General features: G+C 32.6%; 1 protein-coding gene and 1 long non-coding RNA gene across 8 annotated transcripts in view; one reads left to right on the top strand and one right to left on the bottom strand.

Annotated features, from left to right (window-relative positions):
• Positions 1 to 925: 925 nt before the first annotated feature.
• The window catches only part of LOC142221396 (uncharacterized), a 33,182-nt gene continuing 8,819 nt past the window's right edge, over positions 926 to 25,288 (top strand). Inside the window, exons 1-4 of one of the 2 annotated variants that reach the window (XR_012718025.1) lie at positions 926 to 982; positions 1,102 to 1,267; positions 1,332 to 1,437; positions 1,503 to 1,666. This is a non-coding gene — a long non-coding RNA (uncharacterized LOC142221396). Of the gene's footprint in view, positions 983 to 1,101; positions 1,268 to 1,331; positions 1,438 to 1,502; positions 1,667 to 25,288 lie in introns of those variants that run through there. The other variant, XR_012718026.1, reaches the window with a different exon arrangement.
• Positions 20,413 to 25,288, bottom strand: part of CtBP (C-terminal binding protein) — a 31,375-nt gene continuing 26,499 nt past the window's right edge. For 3 of the 6 annotated variants that reach the window (XM_075291108.1, XM_075291110.1, XM_075291109.1), the window contains exons 7-8: positions 22,672 to 22,871; positions 20,413 to 20,816 (exon numbers count right to left, since the gene is read on the bottom strand). In XM_075291108.1, the coding sequence (XP_075147223.1) occupies positions 20,745 to 20,816; positions 22,672 to 22,871 (272 nt within the window). In that variant the 3' untranslated portion in view covers positions 20,413 to 20,744. The remainder of the gene's footprint in view (positions 20,817 to 22,671; positions 22,872 to 25,288) is intronic. The other 3 variants (XM_075291111.1, XM_075291112.1, XM_075291113.1) reach the window with 3 other exon arrangements.

The raw sequence follows: 25,288 nt of genomic DNA, 5'->3' as shown, positions 1-25,288 counted from the left end.
AAGAGGTTTGCCGTGATTTGCTTCAAATTTTGCACAAGGAGTACGTATGAGTAGTATCGTTAAGCGTGCTAATTTTGGTTGAATAGATCCCATATATATCTTTCGGCCGATTTACGCCCATATGACCACGGAGGCCAAAATTATTCTCCCATTTATGTTTTTTTGCTGAGAGAGCAGTATTATTATTCTAACTATGCATGTTAAATTTGGTCAAAATCGGTTTATAGTTAGATATAGCTCCCATATATATGTACGCCAGAGTAGGGGAAATATGGTAGAATGTTTCATATTTTAGACCCATTTTCAATGGGAGTTTCCTCCATTTGATTCGATAGTTTCCACATAGAATACATTTAATATGCTATTTAAGTGTGTCATCTTGATCTAATATGGCCAAAATACCCACATTTTACACAAAATTCTGTGATGATTTCCACATATCGTAGTCATATCCTACACACTGTAATGCCAAACTTCCCACAGAATGGTCGAATTTTCAATAAACCTCCGACTTGTGGAAATATCGCCCGAATTGCCCAAATAATATATCACAACCCACAATTGACCACATATCTTGGCGAGATTTAACCAATTTCCTTGTAAAATCGCCACTGCTGAGTAGCCAAAATTGTAAATATTACTCAAATTGTCCTATATCTCGAATACATATGTATCGCCCGATAAATCATAAATGCTATTTTGTACAATTGCATCAAAATTGCCCTAGCTTTATATTTCCCATATTTTTTACTAACATTGTGTTTCATCCCAGGGTATTAGCCGATTTCATTTTTAATTCTAGCGATTTTGTAGAAGTACAAAAAATTGTCTCCAAATCTTTTCAGATATGGTAACACAAATTTTGGTCTACATAACGGTGAAGGGTATAATATAGTCGGCCCCGCCCGACTTTAGACTTTACTTACTTCCCAATAAACACAGGATGAGCGTTTTTCAAATGCAACAACTTTTCAGTTTGAGGGTAAATACAATTTTCAACATAAATTCAACTTGACTTGAAATAGCTCATCTTTAATACATCTTCAAATTGTTTGCGAATTACTTCCAATTTGCCAAAATGTTGACGAAATCTTTGAAAAGTTGTTGAAGATAATATGAGAAAACTTTGACAAAACACTACCCTAAAATGCAACGAAAAAACCATGTGGTTTTCAATACTTATTTGTGCAACGAAGTTCGTGGTCAATTGCAAGAAATAAAAAAATGGAAAATTTTAGACAAATAACCAAATAGTTTATAAAAATAGGTAAGTGAAAATAAAAAATGAAATAAAACTTTAAGGAAGTCACTAAATGTATATCTCTTTGCAGAAAACTAAAATTATGGATTCTACGTTCTTGAAAACATTAAAAAGCTGACCGATGAAAAAATAGTGGACAATTAACTGGAACTGCTTCAAATAGTTTATAATAATTGGTACGTCAATATTAAAAATTAAATCAAAACTTTAGAGAATTCACTAAATTTAAATCTCTTTGCAGAAAACTAAAATCTTTGGATGCTACATTCTTGCAAACATTAAGAAGCTGACCAATGAAAAATGAGTGGCTTATCGACAAGAAAAAGTTTCCAGAAACATTACAAGTGCAACCAATTAAAATTATTAAAAACAACAAATTGTTGAAATCAACATCACATCGTCAGTTTAATTCATATGCTATTATCAGTTTAAAATGGATATTTTGTGAATTCCTTCTGCTGGAAATCAATTCTAACACGCGGTCCAGTACGTTCCTAATTTCAAATTGCCCGCATGTTAATAAATTTTAATGCTGTTTTATGACACCAAAAAGAAGGAAAACGAATTATCAATGCAAAAGTGTTTACTAATAATGTTTAAGATATTTAAAGTTTTGTTGTTTTTTTTTTCTTATTTGTTGATAGTTTAATAAGATTATTATTTATCAATTGGTATTGTAGTGTATTATGTAGTGTAGTGTACTATTATATATTTTATTTTGATAAAAATGAATAAATTATACAAGATTCATAGAATTTTGGCTTTGACTTTCAATTTGAAGTGGGGATATCATTCATACAAATTTAGGTTGAAAAGTATTTGCAACGATGTTAACTTTGAATTTGACTCGCATCGAAAATTGTTTGACAAATTATTGAGTAGCGATGCATTTCAATTTGAGGATAACACTTGAGATATTATTGCTAATGTGTTGAATTTCACTGTTGAGGGTAATGCCTGTTTTTTGTTGAGAACGCGATTTTCTCAACAATTTCTCAACTTGAATATTACCCTAATCCTTTCAAAAAATGTTTGAAAAATTGTTGAAATTTAGCATTTTTCAAAGGTTTGTGTTTATTGGGTTGTTTACAGTTGTATTGGATATATAATGGGAGAAATAATTAAAACATTGTTCTTGTAACAAAAAATATGTTACTGTTATTATCTCCTTATTGCAATGATCGAATTGCAACCAACCATTTCTATGGGTGTAATAAATATTTACTACTGCGATTATTTATGCGACAGTTCCACTTTGAATTTAATGTTATTCGATAAATTAGTCACAATAAATTGCTATTGTGAATCTACAAAGCGTCACTTTATCAAAATCTGGCAACACTTCTCGAAGATAAATTTAACCTTTAACTGGGTACGTGGTGGTAAAATTTACCACCTCGAACACTCGTTTACATATATTTTAAAAAAGACGTGTGAAATAAAGTATATGTTAATCATTGAAAGAACATATAATATTTCGAAATATTGTTTTATTTTCGTTAAATACAATGTTTACTAATCAACAATTATAATAATGATACAAAAAAAAAACATTTTTTTACAGAAAAAATATTAATGTAAAAGAGGGGGTAAAATTTACCACACGTCGCAAATTACGCAAAAAAATTTCACCTCACCGCTTAAAGGTTAAAGATTCTACATACGAAGACTATATCAGATTCTGGATTTATAAGAACCAATTTTGTTTGAGTTTTAGAGGAATCATAAACATGTCGTGTAAGCGTGCAAGATTATGAAATTACTCCTTGATTTGAAATCTAAAATCTGCAGATTTTACCCCCACTATTTAAATGATTACGAGAAGTAAAATCTGTAAATTCTACATTCAGTTTCAAGCAATTTTCATGATCAGTGCTCCTTCTATACCCTCAAGAAGAGAAATAGGTCTATATGGAGGCCTTACCAAATGGACCGATAAAAACTAAATACGATACACTGACCGTAGAAGATTAAGAAGTAAAATATGGGGATCGGCCTATATGATGGCTATATCAAAACATGGACCGATACTCACAATTTTCGGCACACCTTTTTTTGGTACTAAAATACTTTTAGATTTTCAATTTGAAGCAAATTGGATAAAAAATACGGTTTCTATAAGCCAAAGAAGTAAAATCGGGAGATCGGTCTATATGGGGGCTAACCAAAACATCGACCGATACTCACAATTTTTGGCACACCATTTTGTGGTCGTAAAATACCACTAGATTTGCAATTTCAGGCAAATTGGATAAAAACTGTGGATTCTTTAAGCCCAAGAAGTAAAATCAGGAGATCGGTCTATATGGGGGCTATACCAAAACATGGACCAATACTCGCCATTTTTGACACCCCTCTTTATGGTTCTAAAATACCTCTAGATTTCCAATTTAAAGCGAATTTGATAAAAACTAAGAATTCTAGAAGCCCAAGAAATAAAATCGGAAAATCGGTCTATATGGGGGCTATATCAAAACAGGGACCGATACTCACCATTTTTGACACACCTCTTTATGGTCCCAAAATACCTGTGGATTTCCAATTTCAGGCAATTTGGATAAAAACTACTGTTTCTATAAGCGCAAGACCCCACATCGGGAGGTCGCTTTATATGGGGACTATATCAAAACCTGGACCGATATTGCCCATCTTCGAACTTTACCTGCCTGCAGACAAAAGGCGAGCTTGATTGCTGGTTTATATAGTCGGAAACGATATTTCGATATGTTACAAACGGAATGACAAACTTATTATTCCCCCGTCACCATTCTATATTCTGGATAGCCCATACAAATGTTGAATCCAGTGCTAAAAGAAAACAGCCCTATTATTGAAAATATTTTAGAAGTAAAGAGGTGTGAAATCACAAACAAAACTGTCGTTTAGATCATTACATTCAAATGTCGGGGTACAAAAAACCTATTTAACAAAATAAAGAATGTAAAAAAACTTTTCCGTCGTGATATATGAATGTGCGGCACGGCGATTATTTCTTCATTCTTCATTCAGCATTTTGCTACCCACACCCCACGATGACAGCGATTCCAACATTATATGTAATCCCACACGATCAAACTATAGGTGTGCACGTCACACGAAATTGTCGTGACTCACGAAAATTTTCGTGATTCGTGCGTGAGTCACGCTCATAACAACAGCGTGAGTGTGCGTGAGCGTGATTAATAAACCAAAATGTCGTGCGTGAGTCACGAAAATAATATCTTCGTAAGTGTGCGTGAGTAACGAATTACACTCATGAAAATATTCCTGCTCACCAACATAAAACGCTTAAGAGTTAAATTCAATTACAATTTTAGTGACACCTGGGATGTTAAGAGATTAATAACACTTTCGATTTTAATAATCCTCATATTTCAGACACTTCGGTAAGGTAAGTTAATCATAAAATTATTCGTGAGTCACTATATTTTTCGTGAGTCACGGTATTTTTCGTGAGTCACGACGTTTTCGTGCGTGAGTTCAAATTTTCTTTTCGTGAGTGTGCGTGAGTCCTACCAAAAAATATCGTGCGTGAGTATGATTTTTCAGTCATGAGTGTGCGTGAGTAAACTATTACTCACGTGCACACCTCTAGATCAAACGCTGTCTCAAAATCGATTGAAAAAATTGCTGCATGATTCTTGGTGGACAATGCTTTCGTAACGTAGTAATCAACGTGAAGTAGGAGGTCTGTACACTAGATAGGGTCACGGCCTAAAGGAAAAAAAAAGTTGATGCGGTCACCCCCCAGTTTTGTAGCATATTCGAAGACAATTTCAGAACACCAAAACTTTTTTTTCCGTGCACCCTACGACCCCCCGAAATACAATTTATTGTGCTGTGTCGTCATTTGAAGTCCGATCGAAAAGAAACGCATATCGTTATTCGTGGTTGATCAGGGGCTAACAAATTTCTTTGGGTGTAGCAAAAACACATGCACTTTGCATAACGCAGAAAATGCCGTAGTGCAAACAACGAGTATGTATACAAAAGTACCGTTAGAAATTTACAGATAAACAGGTTTTGTGTTCTAAATGCTTTATAAATTAATTTCGTAGATGTGCATGTGGTTTCGATCGGACATCACGACAACACAGCAAAAACTATTTGGTGGTGTGTAGGGTGACCTATTGACTTTTTAAAATCTCTGTAACTTTTTTGTTTATGAATATAAGTAAATACTTCAAAAACAAAAGTTTCATATTTTGTTAAGATCTTTATGATGGTTATCAGAAATGGGCATCATAGGGGTATACGAAGCGAAATAAAAAAATTAAAAATCAAATTTGACGTCGGAGTCAAAAATGACCAATGCACGAAATATAGCCCCTGATCAACCACGAATAACGATATGCGTTTCTTTTCGATCGGACTTCAAACGACGACACAACACAATAAATTGTATTTCGGGGGGTCGTAGGGTGCACGAAAAAAAAAGTTTTGGTGTTCTGAAATTGTCTTCGAATATGCTACAAAACTGGGGGGTGACCGCATCAACTTTTTTTCGTGACCCTATCTACTGTACACACCTGATTGGCTTTGAAGCCGACCTGATTGGATGATATCAGCTTGCAATATTTTGGAGATGCATGGTAATAAAGATATTGGTCTTACCCTTAAAAATCTTTCGCTTTGGGCAATGGAATAATTACTGTCGATTTCCACGATTGAGGAATCACACTAGATGTGAAGACAATATTAGGGCTGTTTTCTTTTAGCACTGGATACCCTAAGCCGTGAAGGACTATAAGAAAACATAGTAATCGTTTATCCAGGAAATCTCGAAAAATATGCAACACTGTCATCAGCTGTTTTAAAACAATCACAGAAAAGAAGTGAAATCTTGCATTTTTAATGTATGAAATGCTCAAATAGTAATAAATATTTACTGCTGCGATTATTTACGACACTTTACCACTTTGAATTTCATGTTTTTCGATAAATTAGTCACAATAAATTGCTATTGTGAATCGAAGAAGCGTCACTTTATCAAAATACAATTTGGCATCACCGGCGCGACTTGCACTGATGAGATGTTCTGGATAGAACACCAGTTCAACAATGTTCTGGATAGTCCATATAAATGTTGCATCCAGTGCTAAAAGAAAACAGCCCTATTGTATAGATGAAGTTTCTCTTTGCCGAAACTCGTTAAATTCCTTAACATAGTCTGGCTAGTTCCCATAATCGTAATCGCAAAAAAATTGCGATTTCTAAAATTAGACTTGTTCCGGTCATCGAAAATCGCACAAATTTTCCGATGAGACTTGCCAAGATATTGTAAAGCTTGTATAAAACATGCTTAACAATAAATTGCTATATGTCTTGGCAATAAATCAAAAATATAAAATATCGAATTAATGTACTTGTAAAGTAATAATCGCGTATATTTGGGAGCGACCCCATTTTGGCACAATCTACTGAAGGGAAGTTTGCGATTCGCATATCGTGTTCCAAATATTACGACTTTATTTAGGAACTGGTGAGAATGAAACTCAATGCAACACTGAATAGCGTGGCGCCATAATTATTTTGTAGTTTTGATAATTTTCGCTCATTTTGCAGCGTCTATGTATTTCGAAATAGCCCTGCCAGCATTTCAAAGTTCCATTTCATCCTCATCGCTACCACAGACTCATAAATGTCACTATAGTGACAGTGTATACAGCAATCGCCAACTGTGATGGGGAAGCATATCAAAAAGTACAAAATATACATAAAAGTATTTTGCCATCACTACTGTTAGAAGCAGCGTTGGCGTTTTGGTCCGATCGGACCAAAATTGGTCCAAAAGATTTCTAATTTTTAAATTTGGTCCGATGGTCGGACCAAACGAAATTAGTTCCATTTTGGTCCATTTCAATCATAACAAAATTTTCTATAGGAATAAAATTTTAACAAAATTTTCCATAGAAATAAAATTTTGAAAAAATTGTCTATAGAAATAACATTTTGACAAAACTTTCTATAGAAATAAAGTTTTGACAAAATTTTCTATAGAAATGAAAATTTAACAAAATTTTCTATAGGAATAATATTTTAACAAAATTTTCTATAGAAATAAAATTTTGGCAGATTATTTTTGGCTCGAGTGGCAACCATGATTATGAACCGATATGGACCAATTTTTGTGTGATTGGGGATTGACTATATATAACTATAGATCGATATGGACCAATTTTGGTATGGTTGCTAGCGACCATACTCTAACACCATGTTCCACATTTGAACCGGATCGGATGAATTTTGCTTCTCTAAGAGGCTCCGGAGGTCAAATCTTGAGAACGGTTTATATGGGGGCTATATATAATTATGGACCGATATGGACCAATTCTGGCACGGTTCTTATAGACCATATACTAATACCATGTTCCAAATTTAAACCGGATCGGATGAAATTTGATTCTTTATATGGGGGCTATATATAATTATGAACCGATGTGGAGCAATTTTTGCATGGATGTTAGAGACCATATACCAACATCATGTACCAAATTTCAGCCGGATCGGATGGAATTAGTTTTTCTTTGAGCCTCCGCAAGCCAAATCTGGGGATCGGTTTATATGAGGGCTATATATAATTATGGACCGATGTGGACCAATTTTAGCATGGTTGTTAGAGACCATATACCAACATCATGTACCAAATTTCAGCCGGGATCGGATGAAATTTGCTTCTCTTTGATGCTCCACAAGCCAAATCTGGGGATCGGTTTATACGGGGGCTATATATAACTATGGACCGATGTGGACCAATTTTTGCATGGTTGTTAGAGACCCTATACCAAAACCATGTACCAAATTTCAGCCGGATCGGATGAAATTTGCTTCTCTTTAATGCTCCGCAAGCCAAATGTGAGGGTCCGTTTATATTGGGGCTATACGTAAAAGTGTACCGATATGTTTTTTCAGATATTTTTCCAGACACCTGCCTCCATCGAGAATAAACAAGCGGCTGATAGACGCTTCATAATGTAACTTGCTACGTGTAAATCAACATCATTCTTTTATTAATAGGGCTGTTTTCTTTTAGCACTGGCTATGCTAAGCCGTTAAGGACTAAAAGAAAACAGAGTACTCATTTATCCAGGACATCTTCAAAAATATGCAACACTGTCATCAGCTGTTTTAAGACAATCACAGAAAAGAAGTGAAATCTTGCATTTTTAATGTATGAATTGCTTCAATTAGTAATAAATATTTACTGCTGCGATTATTTATGACACTGTATTACTTTGAATTTCATGTTTTTCTATAAAATAGTCACAATAAATTGCTATTGTGAATCGAAGAAGCGTCACTTTATCCAAATACAATCTGGCAACATCGGCGCGACTTGCACTGATGAGATGTTCTGCATAGAACACCAGTGCAACGATGTTCTGGATAGCCCATACAAATGTTGCATACAGTGCAAATAGAAAGCAGCCCTAATGAAAAAAGTTATATTAACGCCCGTTTTCATGAAGCTCCGTTAGTGCTCCGTTAACTAACGGACTTTTAAACCGTATTATGGACATAGCTGACATCTAGCGTATATATTCCATATGCCACTTAGGATCTTAACTGTCAAAAAATTTTCAGTTAAAGTTAACCGGAGAGAAGATATTTGGAATTTACTTTCTGTTAACCGGCAGTTAAAGCCTAACGGAGCTACATGAAAATGGCCGTAAATATTATTAGATAAACGGATAAATGTTTAATCAAATTAATAACCATCTTGTAGTGGTATGGTTTGTTGGTATATCATAAACAATGACAGTTTTGCTCAGCTGACCTAATGTAAATATTTATGTGAATTTTTGCAATTCTCTTATGCTTAGGGCGACTTCGAAAACTGGTTTTGAGAGCGATATAAAAGTGATCTAACGGTTTCTATGTAGATGACGATGTAGACATAATTGTTAAAATTGGAAAACAACATCATTAGCTTTTGGGGAGTCCACGTGTGACAAAGGAACTCTGCCACAACCGTGTGAATAAAATTATATTTTCCAACAAAGTAAAAACCAACCAGCTAATTCAACCAATGTTGGAGGAATAATTATAAATTCTTGGAGGTGTTAGTTTTGAATTATTAGTAAAACAACCCCCAGAACAACACGAGAAATAATTCAGAAGCAATTGTTGAAACAAGGCGAACTGAACTCCAGAAAATCTACTATTTTTTGAAGGAACCAATCCATCAGGGTTATAAACAGCAGAGAAGCGATGGAATTTTTGATATTGCTTTTATTTTGACAATAGGGCTGTTTTCTTTTTGCACTGGTAACCAGTGCTAAAAGAAAACGCAAAAATGGTTTCAGTTCAAATTTCGATTTTGATTGGCAACACTTCAAACAGCTGGCAATACCAGCTGTCAAAATCAATTTTATTGTTTACAAATAAAAATACGGGGTAGAAAATTAATAATTAATTTAAACCAATTCGGCAGCGGTGTGTACCAAAAACGAAAGAGTTATTATTTCGCGTCAATTCGTCGAAATGGTGAAGGAGCTCATTGAGGATTTGCTGGCTATCTTTCTAATCTAATGATACGCGGACACAGATTCAGTCAGGGCAGATGTCCTTGAAAAAATTTAGAAAAATTTTAAAATAATTTAGCTCAAATTAAATTCTTTGTTGTGATGAATTCACGAGGGGAAGTTTTATCAAGCGGTGAGACAAAGCTAAAGAGCTACAACGACGACATATGGGAATGGCCCAACGAGGTTGTCCCATTGGGTGAGGTATGGGAAGTCGCTCAATTGGTGCATTTAGTGAAGATTGATTTGGATACAGCAAACATGGGAGGTATAGTGACATTAGTGTTGACAGACTTGTAGAACTCAACAGTGAAGTTGAACAGATTACAAATATGAACTGGTAGCGACTGGTAGGCTAAAATAATTCTGGATGTTCCAATGGACAGTATTCTTTTGCAAATGGAAGGCAACTTCAAACAGAATATGGGCAGCATATAAGTTGAAGAGTTAAAAAAATAGAATCGTTAGTAAGGCATTTATATAGAAAAAATATTAAAATAAAATATAGAAATGATTTTAGAAAAAAAAATATTTTACAAACCACCAAGAAATCCAGTGGACTGCTTAATTTATTTATCCCAGAAAATATAGAAATATATCATGCTACGGCCGACACACAATTATGTTAATGATTAATAAATGTTGAAAAACAACGTTGGCTCTAACATTATTCTTAATTCGATTCGAATTAAAAATGAGTATGTTATGTTAACATGAAAGAAAATCTAGAAAATAATTTAAAAATTAATGAAATCGGCTTCAAATTTCTGCCTTTATGCTTCCTTACAACAAAGCAAAAAATCGTTCAAAAAATATATATTTCAACATTTTATTTTAAAGACGCATTTCTACTTGAAGTGGGGTCTTTGATAGCACATGAAGAAACAGGCTCCGCTTTTGGGACTCGGAATCAGTACCAAAATCATTAGTACAAAGACAAAATCTTTGGAAGTTGTTACGCGCGGTCAATCGAATGTTAAATTCTTCACAATTAGTAAGTTTCATGTGAAATGGTGCAGGACATGAAAAGGTATTCCGGCTAGCTATGCATATGTGGTGTAGTTCTCTGACCCAAATTCCTTACGCGTAACAATAGTATAACATGTCAAAATAAATCACCACTCAGATAAGGAATGTACAAATAGAAAGAAAATGTTTAGATATAACTTTATTCAGTATAGGTTGACTAGGTGTTTTTTTCAACTCAAGGCAGCGTTGCCAGAATTGTTTCACCAAAAACCGCTAGATTTGCCCAATAAAATAGCTAAAAAATGCCAAAAAATAGCTAGAAAAAAGCTAATTTTTTTTGTATCAAAAGTCACATTTTTGATTGAAATTTAACAAACCTAAAGGCTTTATTTCACTTAAAATGCATATTATTTTCATTTTAATTCATTTTAATTCCACTTCTGTGAGAGTTTAACAATATCTAAGTCATATTAGCTCTGTTTGCGTAATCGATACATTTTGATTACTATCACAAATTTTTACTGGAAGTCCTTCGTTTTGTGGGAACTACCTTCCCAACACCTCTATTTTATTTACTTGTTATTTTAAAATATTAAATAATCTAAGCATGCTTTGGATTAGGAAAAAAATGATTTGTAATTTTTTTAAATAAAATTTTAGTTTGGTTTTGAAATTGTGAGAAATTCGAAATACCTTACTTTTATTTAAATTGTAGAAAATACATACAGTTTACATTTCCCAGTAAAAACATTTTCCTTTTCATGAGCTATCAAAGTGCTTTAAAAACGTGCTAACGACAACTTAAATTTCTAAATTCAGACTCGACTTTAAGTAGAAATTATTGTATGTACTTATACGTTTTTAAAATAAAGTGTTGAAAAACATCTTCTATTTTTGAACGCTATTTTGGTTTGTGGTCAAGATACAAAAACTCCTCACATTTAAAGACTATTTCATTAATTTTAGAATTGACCCTAGCCTTCTTTCATAAAAAGTTACCCATTTTTAAGCTGAATCACTTAACTATAAGGACAAAACGACTTTATCGGCTTTTGGACAAGGAAAACAGTTTATATAAGAGAAATTCACAAATGCTATTATAACCAAAATTCGCGTTCGTATTTTAAAGAGATGAAATCTTTTATGAATATGAGGAAAAAACTTTACAACAAGGTGTATTTGCTGCAAAAATGCCCGCATAATGGCTCGAATCATTATTAATGTTTCAACTGAGCTTTGAAATATGTGGAAAACCTTAATCTCTGCAGCAAGGCTTAGATAAAAATGCCGTTTTATACATATTTCAATAGAAACATGTCGAAAATAAAAAAGCCAAAAATAGCTAAAAGGGTCATGAAAAAAAGCCAGAAAAAAAGCTAAAAGCTAAATGCATTTTTTTCCCGCTAAACGCTTCAAAAAAAGCCAAATCTAGCGGGAAAAAAGCTAAATTGGCAACGCTGACTCAAGGGCACTTTTCCCTCCCATCTAAATTAGTTTAATTCTCCTATGGTAATCTTATGCACCTCAATATTCTAAATTACCCCATTTTTACTCAGTGTCTTACCGTGTACTCATTTGCCTTACTTGCCTAGGAACCTTTATTTCGAAACAAAGTTAGAAATTCATTTTAATTTATGTAATTTATTAACAATGGAATTCAAGAGTACTCTTAACCTTACTATTAATGGAGACATATTGATAATCGGACAAAATTCATGAAATAGCCTGAATAAGTTTCAAAAGTTATAAAAAACTGGTAATTAATGGCTTCAAAAAAATGTAAACCTTATTCCCCAAAAATAATTCTTCCTGGCATCAATGTGAATCTACCGAATGAATAATGAATGTACCAAAGTAATATGTATATAAACCAGGGATATTGTGTGTATACCCTGCCTAAATGTAGAGCTCTATTTTCAGGATGGGTTAGTTAAATTTTGAAAATGACATGAGAAATAAATAGGGTAGAATTATTTTTGGTGTTATTTTTTTTCCTTTACATCTAACTTTAGCAATATATATTCTAATTTAATCTAGCCGCTTATATATAATATATATAGATATACGTATAAATGAACATTTGATAAGTATTCGTATTTTAAAGTATATGATTTAATTGAAAGGTATTGGACTTAGCTGGTTTTGTTTAATCCATAGAAGACTATCCACGTGTTGACCAAAAGACTTCAAATTCCACTCGCCATGGCTTCCTTCGACTGAGCTAGGCGTTGAATACAACAACGTTCAAAATGTTGTAAGGGTAAATTCCTGACCGTTCATCATAATACTAAAATGTCCTCATCCTCACATTCACGGTAGGAATTCAGTACAAAAACTTGAGGACAGGACTGTACCAAGGACTTCCAATTTATGCTATCCGGAGGTTAATCTTGGCTGGAGGGGGTGGAAATCACAGTATGTCCCACTCCAAAACTCTATGTCGCGTTCTTCTTTTCTTAAACGCACATTCTCAGCAAAAATTCGGATTTGCAAAAAAATTATGAGCAATGTCCTGGAGCCGAATGAAGTTATAGCACTCCAGAATTCAATTAAACGTCTAATCACTTCAATTCTTTTCTTTTCCACGTGGAAGAATACTTCTTCTCCTTTTAATTTCACTTTGTACTTGTTGGATTTATGAGTGCAACTTTCTACTGCTGCTGTGCAAAACGGAATGAACGACCACCAAAAAAATGTGACTAGTCAACGTGCACTTGTCTATCTCTTCTCATCTCTTGCTCACTACTTGTTCTAATACACATACAGTTATTATTCCCACCTCTCTATTTGTGTATAAGCTTCCAGACGCTTAGAGTAGACTTTCGTTGACTTATCACCAATCACTGGGCGTAACAGAGAAGAGTTTTTCTATCATCAAACGTAACGCGCGTTGCGTTAAGTGAACGTAAAAATAGAAATAAAAATCCCCCAATAAAGTGTAAAGACAAAATCTTTTTTACATTGCGTATATTACTTAATTCCTCATCATTTTCCTGCTTTAAAGGCACAAAAGTTAAACCACAACGAATTGCATTCACACCTGCGAAAATAATCTACCAGAAATTTAGAGAAAATTTTACCAAAAATTTACCAAATTTAAAAAAAAAAAATATTTTGAGACGTTTGATCAAATTTTTGTGGTTAGTATGAAAAAAATGATTTTTCATCGAAACAAATGATTTTTATTTATTTCAGCACTTTATTTCAATATGTACAATATTAGTTGTTTTCCTTTACGTATTACTAGTTACTACTTTTACTAGTTTTTACTAGAAACCGTTCCTCAAGACGTGGGAAGTTGGATATCTCGGATGTATGAAATTTTGTTTTACTTTGCAAACGCAAAACTATGAACCGATTTTCATCATTTTTGCTCTGCTGGATAGAACTTATAAACCTTCATAAAAATATTGCGTGAATGTGCGAATATATCCAATATTTGCGAGATATGGTCCTTACAATTTATTTTTTTTGTGCAAAATTTGAAGAAAGTGGGATAAGTATTTTGAATCTAGAAGGACAGTTTTAAAATCGATTATTGTTCTATTTTTTTTAACTATATTACTTATAAAATTCTACGTATTCTAGAGGAAAAATATGTGTACCTCTGTGCTTTAGATTGAACGTGTAGACTCCACAATTTGGAATTTCAAAACAATACCGAACCAATACCACTTGTTTCGAAAAAAAAGTACCAAAACCTTGTCCGACTCACACCAAATTCGGCACACCTATTAATGGACCAAGAGTACCTCTACGTTTTGAATTTCATGCAAATCGGTTAAAAGTTTTAATGTCTATGTGCTGAAGACCCCAACTGGGGGGTAGGTTTATATGGGGGCAAAATTGAAACTTAGGCCGATGTAGCCATCTTCGAACTGGACCTGGATGTAGATAAAATACGTTTCTGCGCAAAATTTCAGAACTATAGGTTCATTATTGAAGACTGTAGCGTGATTACAACAGACAGGCGGACAACGTTATATCGTCTTATAATTTCTCCCTGATCAAGACTATATATTCTTTCTTTAGTTAGAAATCGTTATTTGTATGTGTTATAAACGGAATGACAAACCCCCCATGCAAGATACTGATAATATGCGCTATTACCATGGACCATGGTAATAAGGATTTCAAAGTTTCCTGCAAATAAGTCTGCAATTTGTCAAAATATTTGCGATTTTAAAATATTTAACCTACCTGCTTCCATGTTTTGAAAATATTTTTTCAAACCACAATACTTTTCCTTCCTGTACATTTAACAAAATTTGAACTCTGAGAGGATTTTAAATATTTCCCTCTTTTAATACTTTTTACTACGAGTAAAGTAATGGAAAACAGCTATTATATTATGATCCTATTGGAGACATTTTTTCCTTTGAATAGTAAGTCGAATTTTAAATGTTTTAACGATTTTAAAAAAATAAAATTTTTGAATACATTTAAATTATAGAAAATTTTATTGAAATTATAATGAAAATAATGATATTAAAACTAAGATTTGAATGCGAAGTTGTTGCTTATAAAGTCCGATTTAAAGATTTCAAGGAATAAGGTAAATAACGACAAAAACTTTTTTATAATTTATAAAATTATTTAAAAACAATCATATACAGCCGTAATTATATGGACACATTTTTGTGTGATTGGGGATCGGTTTATCTGAGGGCTATATGTAACTATAGACCGATGTGGATTTTGGCATGCAATGTACCAAATTGCAACCTGATCGGGTGAGTTTTGCTCCTCCAAGAGGCTCCGAAGGTCAAATCTGGGGATCGGTTTATATATAATTATGGGCCGATATAAACCAATTTTAGCATGGTTGTTTGAGACCATATAGTAACACCACGTACCAAATTTCTGCCGGATCGGATGAATTTTGCTCCTCTAAGAGGCTCCGAAGTTCAAATCTGTGGATCGGTTTATAAGGGGGCTATATGTAAAAGTGGTCTGATATGGCCCATTTGCAATACCATCCGACCTACATCAATAACAACTACTTATGCCAAGTTTCAAGTCGATAGCTTATTTCGTTCAGAAGTTAGCGTGATTTCAACAGATGGACGAACGGACATGCTTAGATCGACTAAGAATTTCACCACGACCCAGAATATAAATACCTTATGAGGTCTCAGAGCAATATTTCGATGTATTACAAACGGAATGACAAGGTTAATATACCCCCATCCTATGGTGGAGGGTATAATAAACATTTACAACTAACGGTGTTTTCTTTTCTGAAAAAATGTCTTTGCCTTTATTTTGTCTGTACAGAATGCAGATTTTTTAAATGTTGCCTGCAACCTAAAATAAGGCTATAATTCCAGCGTGTAGAAAAGAATTCAAAGGAACAGACAGGGCAATCGCAGCACTTTGCCTTTTCGCACTTTTGTCTATTTTTTTAGAAAAGAACCTAAAAGTAAATTTTCCGGACAAAATGCAAAAGAAGTGCGCTTTTTTTTTACAAGAAAAGTAAACACAAACATACATTTAAAAATAATTAAAGTTTTTGTATCTTTTAACGATAAATGTTAATAGTTGGTACCATAGCCATGCTGTTTGATTACTTCGTTTGATACAGGGATGGTGATCGCGCTGAATAATCCATGCAGACGGATTTCTCGGGATTGTTATGCCAATATTATTGAGGCAAATGTTATTAAAGACTTCAAACAGCACAATACCCTCAATAATATATAAATCGGGCCAATAACTTGTCCAGAAAATGACCCCCAGACCATAATATTGCCCCCACAATGATTGATGAAACTTTTTGTATTTAAGATTAAGCCTTTCCGTTTGGCCTTCGTGCTAAACTTCTGCTATCCGAACCAAGCAAGATAAACTTTGATTCGTTGGAAAATATAACACATTTCCACTGCTCTTTAGACCTTTTAAGATATTTTTGTGAAAATTGAAGGCACACAAATATATTTTTCTTGGAAACAAATTTTTGACATTTTTGTATAATCGCACTGCAACTTCTAAAGCTCTATATCTGATCGTTATGGTTCATATATCCACTTAAATTTATATTTTGACTCCTTTAGGTTATATTTGGTTGAATTTTTGCATAGTTCTTTCGATTATATCATCTTCTTTTGGCGTAGGCTTAGGTTTTCATTTATTTCAGTGTACAGTTTTGGTACATCTACTGTTTATAACTCGAAACTCAGTTGATTTGTGGACATTGCACTATTCCGAAATTCATTTTTGCCCATCATTAAAATCATAGATATTTTGAAAGATAAGCCATATATGGGAGTCGATTTCTTCCAAAACCAATAGGGTTCTATTCTGACCCAAAATACATACTTGTACCAATTTAAAATCGATTGGATTAAAATTGCGACCTGGACTTTGATTACAAATTTTGTTGACAGACAGCTAGATCGACTCACTGAGAGAGGTCACTGACAAGGGACCTCCTTTTTATAGCCGAGACCACTTATGCTATGTTCCCACCGACTCGTTTTCCTCATTCGTTTTTTCCAAAACATTTCACCGTTCACATCGGGTTGAGACGTATTAGTTTGACAGTTACCAAGTTAGCCAAGGGTTTTTAACCTATACGGGGTGGGTAGACCCAAGAATAATGTCATTAAATATCCGGAAGCCACTGGATTGGTGTAGAAAGATGAAATGGATATCAGATGAGTGAAACGAGAGGTATAAGTTTTTTTGTTTATAGTCCTGAAAAGAGACGAACCCATAGCCGACACACTCGCTGTGGTGATTCAGGGCCATAACAATCTATACAATCGTGTTTTATTTGACCACAATGATTCTTTTACAACTACATTAAAATTCACTTTTTCTGATAGTTTGAAGGGGCTCTTATTGGCTTCGTTCTAAATCGATCTAAAAAGGCACCTAATTATTGCACTGATGAGAAACTTTTTTGTAGTAACTTGCTATGAAACATTTTGGAAATGAAATTTTGCGATTTTCAATTCCATATGCTTTCCCGCGATTTCCGGAACAAGCAATTATAAATCGCACCATTTTATTTTCGGTACAAGTCGCAAAATTTTGTGAAATTGGGAATCCGTTGGGTATCCGATCATGACCTGGGTTGTTTCCTTTAACGTTTTTTTAGAGCCAGGATAATTTCTGTCATAAAAATAGAGAGAATTATTATTATTATTTCTTAAATAAATTTTCATTCTCCTCCTTTTTATATAATTTGGTAGACTGTTGTATAATTGAAGTTCTTTGTAAAGTCTCCTTTATTTCTGAGGTATATTCGTGGTACACACATGTATCGCTTTTGTGAGGTATAACACTTATGAGGTGTTCTGGACTACACTTTACACCGTTACAGACCTGAAAAATGTGCACGAACATTTTTTTCTTTATTGCATATTTTATTGAGCAAAATCACTTGAATATGCCACAAATAAAAATAAACCTATCTAAAATTTGGACGAAAAATTCTTCTGTCTGGTGTACATTTTTAGGGGTTGGTTTTTCCTTTTTTCCACATTCTACTGTAATTTTCCTGCAAAAAAGGTTTATTTTATGGTTCCTGTCTGCAAATAAAATATATTGCAGAAAAAACAGCTGTTTACATTTTTCGATTCGAGATTCCAAATAGTTTTCTCACGTGTGAGCAGCAATAACTAACTTTTTGAGAGGTGTGAAGAATGTGTGCTGTGTGGTGTACAGTGTGGTGAGATAATCTATTAGTTTACTTAACGATTACTTATAAGCTTAATCCTTTTTATGTATTCTATTTTCATTTCATTCATAAATAAAAGCTTGAATCAACAGAAACGTGGCGATCCAGTCTAAAAAATAGCAAATAAACTTGCTAACAAGGAAAATTGGGCCAAATTGGGCAAAGTACTATTACCCCATTCAACGTATTATCCTGTCTGATTTAACCCCGTGGATATCTTTTTCTTTCTAGTATTGTCAAAGTATTTCTCGGAATACAAATCAACAGTCTTTTGTTTTTTGTGACTGTAATGTTGAATTGAGAATAAGGAAATAAACTTACCCGAATTTAAATAATTAGCATATATTAAAACAAATGCAACATTCGATTTTTATATATTTTATTTGTAATTATCGCTTAGGATCTTAAGACTACCAGAGTAATAATCTGAATTTAAAACTTGTTTATCATTAATTAGAAATTTCTTTCTTTGTTTCAATTAACATAGAAATGTACCAAAAGCTTATTTCGAAACATAAAATTAAATTTTAATATAGAAAATAAAAATTAAGACATAAGTTTAATACACTTAAAATTAACGTATATTTATAGATACAGTATATGATTTTTGTTTTAGACATGTAAATAAGGACTTTTTCTTTTGAATTGTTTTCTTTACAAAAAAAAAATAATTTAAAAGGAAATAAAAAATTGTTGTTGTGGTGTAAAAGGAAAAATTTCTTGTCAGTACCAAAAAAGCGAAAAAATTAAAGGATATTAAAGCCGAGTGTATGCGGATATATTCCCTATAATAAGAGGAAGTCACAAAATTTGAATAAAAAATAGGGTGTCATTAATATCCGATCCATTGTTATATTCACGGAACCTATGGCGTATATTTTCATGTGGACAGACCAAAGAATTGAATATAATCTTTTGCTGACTCTATCTCTCTACCACTGCAAACATTATTGTATTATTTGAACCGTTCGAAGATTCCCTTGATGTTTAATTTTTCTATATGTCTGGGATACACGTGTTGATACTTCTGAATTAGAAAATAAATTTTGACTATCTTAACTTGGCATACCTTTTGAGAAAGCATATCCCATGCGTTTACACTCAAAGAAATGCTTAGTAACAACAACAAGTCTTTTGAACCAGTAAAAATTCTCTGAGAAATCAGTTGCTGACTGATAAAACGAAAATTGACAAAGATTTCCCATGTTCTTTGATTTAAAAGTTCAAATATTTTGCTTAATTTTAGGATGATTTAAAGAAGTTGTACAAAATTCTAAATATTTGCTTTATTTAAAGAAAATATTACCATAAAATAAAGCATTTTCTGCATTTACATTAATTGCTGGTTGGAATGGACAACAATATTTTTTCTTAGAAATACATTGTCAAACTATATGAAATTGCAAGAATTTCGCTTCAATTAAGACGATAAAATATTTAAACAGAAATATATTTTTGTTGTTGTTGGTATATGCTTTAACTATACATTTCCACGTTGTTTAGGAGAGATGATTTCAATAACTCATAATAAGATCACTTGTATGAAACTATTTTCACGAAAATGTGTTTTACCTTTAGATTTTCTACCCGATAGAGGGATTTATATATTTAAAATTTATTACCAATGATAAGGCTGTGATAAACACATATATGTTCATACATACACAAATGTACTATCTTCATATACTGTGTTTATTCTAACGCATTTTCACTGTGTCAATAGTCTATATGTGTGCAAAATTGTATATTATTTCTTTGAAATTTGCAAATTTTCGAACAGTTTCACATTACATCAATATAACATTCAAAGTTAAATAACACACACACAATATATATAATGCAAATTGCATTATGGCAGATCATAAAATCCCATAAATGGTAGACAAAATTATTTGTGATCAGAATGTAATAAAAATAATAACCAAAAAGAAAACTTTACAAAAACCAAAAAATATATATGTATATAGAAAAAGTTTCTTTAATTCGCATTCGAATTGTCAATGATCATTGATTCGATTTATTGCCACTGCTCTACATACATCTCACATTAACGCATATTTAGTATCGGAAAACATTTAGTTTGCTATGATGGTAGATAGGTATTGCGGTGCCTACTCAACTATTGCTGTAGCAAATGGGAGAAGATGGGTTCGATTGTGGGTAATCTTTTTTCGTATTTTCCAATGCGATTACGACAGCGCCATGTCATAGAAAAAATCGATAAAAGAAATTAAAAATTGTTGGCAGCTGTTTTAATAGAAGTAGTTGCGGTGCAAATGCTGGATGCGGTGTTGTCGCGTTTGAACTATTGAACCTCCGATGACTCTGGCTTAGACGTGGATGGATGATGGTTATTAGGGTCGGGCGCCGTCTGGGGCTGTAATAAGAAGACATTTAAATAACACAATATTTATTAAAGTCACATCGATAGACATGGAATTGATTTCAAATTGAATTCAAATATATGCCAAACATGAAAAGTGAAATTACATATATTAAACAAAAAAAAAAAAAAAAGAAATAAACCTATACTCTCATATATCAAGAGGAAACAATCCTAGAACGGAACAAGTTTCAATATACCAAACGAGTAAACTACATTTCGCCAGTACAAACGACGAACACAGTTACGTTTGGGGATAGGATGGATATCAAATAGAAATATATATTATACTTTGGTAATATCAAATTTTACAACTGACAAACAACCAACAACAACAATATTTGAATACATATAATACAATTTCACAATACATACACTCATATAACAACAGTGAGAACTTCCCAATAAAGCAAATCACTTATTCCTTTCCACATTACAAGAGTTTAATCTACAAAAACGTGTATACTGTATAGGAGAGATGTTGATAGTACCCAAACTAAACTAAATAAATAATAATGAACATCTTACTTAAACAAATTCTGCCAATTATTACAGGACATGGTAACTAACAACAGCAACTGTCATTATACTAAATATAAAACAAACTAACAGATAATTGTATATATTTTTAATAGGGATTCGGAAGCAAATTTTCAACATCTTCAATGACATTTTCTAAATCATTTTGACTCGACCACAATAAAACGGAACCGAATTATGAAAATTGTATACAATTTTGATTATCCCTCTCTAGGCACAAAAACACAACAAAAATAACTTTTGAGAAATGCGTAACTTTAATATTATTTTAACTATAATTATTCAAAGAATTGTTGCTCCAACGTCCAGGCTAGCATGTCAATTGAAAAGTTCCAGCCTATTATAGTAAAATATAATTTCCTTCAAGGGGTTTTGTTGTGCGATTATCGTTGTAATACAACACGTTCTCTTTCTTCTATGTATTGATAGCTATCAATCTTCCTTTCTGAAGATAGTCAAGGATATTTATTGCATGTGCATCGCAAAATACAGATGCTACATGGAATCGGTGATGATGATTGGATTAAAATTGCCAAATATTTAGAGACAGATTCAAAATACAGAGCATTTCTGTTAAATGAATATAATTGAACGTAAATTTAATATATTTGGAATTATGGCAGATGGTCATTCTCGACCAATTGTCATTACACATACGTTTTTCATGTTTACTATGATACTTTTAAATTATCAAATTAGTTAATAAGATTTTATGAAATATCTTTTTAATAAAGAAATTTAAATTGAAACATAACCTTCCAAGCCTATAGCTGCGTCTACCCTGTTTCGGTTCTCTTTGCACAATATCTAAACTGTTGGTTCCACGTGATTGACAGCATTTATAGATTTGTATATAATGCAAAATTTTGGTCACTCTTAAAAGTGAAAAATTTTTCTTGAAATGTGAAAATTAATAAAATACACTAAGTGCGAATAGTAACATATTCAATGAAGATATGGAATATACATATAATTGTTCATAAAAAATACAAAAAATAATACGAAACAATGTGGTGTTTATAACTAATAGCATCTCGCACATTTTTAGTACTGCCGTATTGCAACGATATATACTGTCAAGCAAGGAACTTTTCAACTGAATTTTAAAATCTTATTTTAAAATTTAAAAATTTTCTAAACTTTTGCAATAAACGACAAATTTTGACAAAGGCTGTGATATGGTCAAAATGATTTTGTAAGATGTCTAACAGCAATTGTGTTTGTGTGCGGGATGAGGTGTATGTAGGATGATGGAAAAAATGTGTACATTTTATTGAATTGATTTTGTTGTTTAAAGATCTATACCTACCGATTTACTACTCACAAGTCCTAGCTGCAATCCAACCTGTGGCAATACATGTATTGGCTGTACCGTTGGTACTGGCGATGGATTAATATTTGAAGCGGTTGTTGGCGGTGCTAAAGCGCCTCCTACACTATGTGGGACATCATGAGGTGTGGTACTGTGAGCCTGTTGATGTGCGCCTGTATAATATCCGCCATTAAATCCTGTTTTGTATTGATATTTCATTTTTGAATGTAAAGCAAATACGTGTGAAGAATGTATTGTTTTTTTTTTACTTTCTCTCAGTGTTTGCAATAAAATTAATATACCATTGTTTTTATTAATGCAGGTTGGTTAAAATTGTATACAACATGCCAATTCGTATAAAAATAACATTTCAAATTTTCATGACTATCACAACTAGCACGATTATTTTTAGATTGGTTGAGAAGTAAGTCAAAGCAATGGTAAATTTAAAATAATAAGCAATAATGTGGAATGAGTTGAATTTGGGCAGAATCTTGAATTCCATATTCGTACCAAAATTTTTTAATACATAATTAATTTGATAGAATTCTAATTTTTAGTCAATTTTTAGTTAGAAGTAATATTTTACATACACACGCAACCCCCATCCTTACAGCTTCACCACCGCCCAAAACACCAAATTTAATTAAGTTTTTGCAAAACAAAGAAAACTTCAATAAAATATGATGTTATTTAATGGTGGCCGTCATCAAAGATTTGTAATAGCAGACACTCTAGAAACCACTACTAATACAGCAATAAGCTTTTACCTTCCGTTGAAAACAAAAAGCAGTCACTGTTTGCTGAAATAACAAACATTCTAGAGAATGTAGGAAAACAATAAAAGCTATAGACTTGATGCCTTTTGTTTGGTCCAATATCTGAATCGATAGCTTCTAGAGTATTTAAAGGTTGGATTGACCTATATCATTATTAAGTGTTTCTGAAACTAGAAATAATTACAACTACACTGGAATTTAATCACTATGACAAATCAATAGAAATTTACGTCTTTGGTTCATAATCTATATCGATAACGGCTAAGAATATTTGAAAACTGGAATATACAACAAATATATAATTATATAGAGTAGAAGCTCGGTTTTACGATAAAAACCATATGAAAAGAAATCCATACGCATTTGGCGAAATTAAAGTATTTAAATAGGTACTTTAAGGATAATTTCGCCAAAACAACTTCTTTAAAAAAGAACTAACGACAATACATCGATATTATTTTGTTGACGCCATAGCAAACATGTCTGGATATCTAACTCTGGATCATGATGAAACTCATTGTTGAGTATTATCACAAAGAGGTGCCTCTGGTTCCTAGTGTTTGCCCCTAGTAAATGCGGTATTCGACTGTATGTAAAGGATTTCAAAATGCAAAGACTAATATTTTTCTCGACTCTTAAATCGGTAAATAATTGTATAAATACTAATGCTAAAGTAGGGTTTAAGTTTGCTTTTACTTAAGGAATATGGACGGTTAAAATATAAAAAATATATAGTTTTTAAACTTATTAGTGAATTCCATTTCGAATATCGATAGGTTAGGTTAGGTAGAGTGGCAGCCCGTTATTTCAGGCTCACTTAGACTATTCAGTCCATTATGATACCACAGTGGTGAACTTCTCTCTTATCACTGAATGCTGCCCCACGGCGTTCCACATTGCAGTGAAACCACTTAGAGAAGCTTTGAAGCCCTCAGAAATGTCACCAGCATTACTGAGGTGGGATAATCCACCGCTGAAAAACTTTTTGGTGTTTGGTCGAAACTGGGCTTGAACCCACGACCCTGTGTATGCAAGGCGGGCATGCTAACCATTGCACCACAGTGGCTCCCCGAATACCGATAAAATGATGTAATTTCCATATATTCAACTTCAAACTTAATTGATTTTATAATGAAATATTAGAAACTCTCGATGTCTTTTACACAAGCTAAAAGTTTATATTTTGAAATTGTTTAAATTTATGTTGGAAATATTTAAAGGATACTGATCTCAAACTTTACTTAAACGACTAATAAATATAATACATCGACAATACACTATTTTGTCATTGATTTAAGGCCATATAATTTTGAAACAATTGTAAATTACTGGCTTTCATTCTTATAATTAAAAGCTTGTATTAATAAATTATTCTCCTTTTTATGAAAAAATAGATATATGTGTACGCTATTTTTCCTCATTTGCTCGTTGTTTAAATGATTCCATCATCCCAATAATTCCAGAACCAAAATGGGAGGATAAAACAAAGAAAGGAGGAATGGTTTGTTTTTTTTTGCTGTGAGAGAATTTAGGTTCTTACCCACACATAGTCGAAACATTGTATCAGTCTGTTGTAAATAATTTACGCGGTTTATTTGTGGTTTTTAATAACTTTCTTGTTTATTTCTTCTTTTACGTTTCTTTTGGGAAATTATTCAATTTTATTTTATAGTTTTCACAGTTATTAAAAATATTTTTATACATTACAAAATAACAGTTTTTATCATCTTTTCGAAATTAATATGAGGGTGGAAATTTGTTCATTATTTTCTTTTATTTTTGCTCATGTATATATATATATATATATATATATATATATATATATATATATATAT

Source organism: Haematobia irritans, chromosome 1 (genome assembly GCF_050003625.1).
Source record: "Haematobia irritans isolate KBUSLIRL chromosome 1, ASM5000362v1, whole genome shotgun sequence".
NCBI lineage: Eukaryota > Metazoa > Arthropoda > Insecta > Diptera > Muscidae > Haematobia > Haematobia irritans.
Note: the sequence above shows the minus strand (reverse complement) of the source record. Positions and strands in the feature narration are given on the sequence as shown.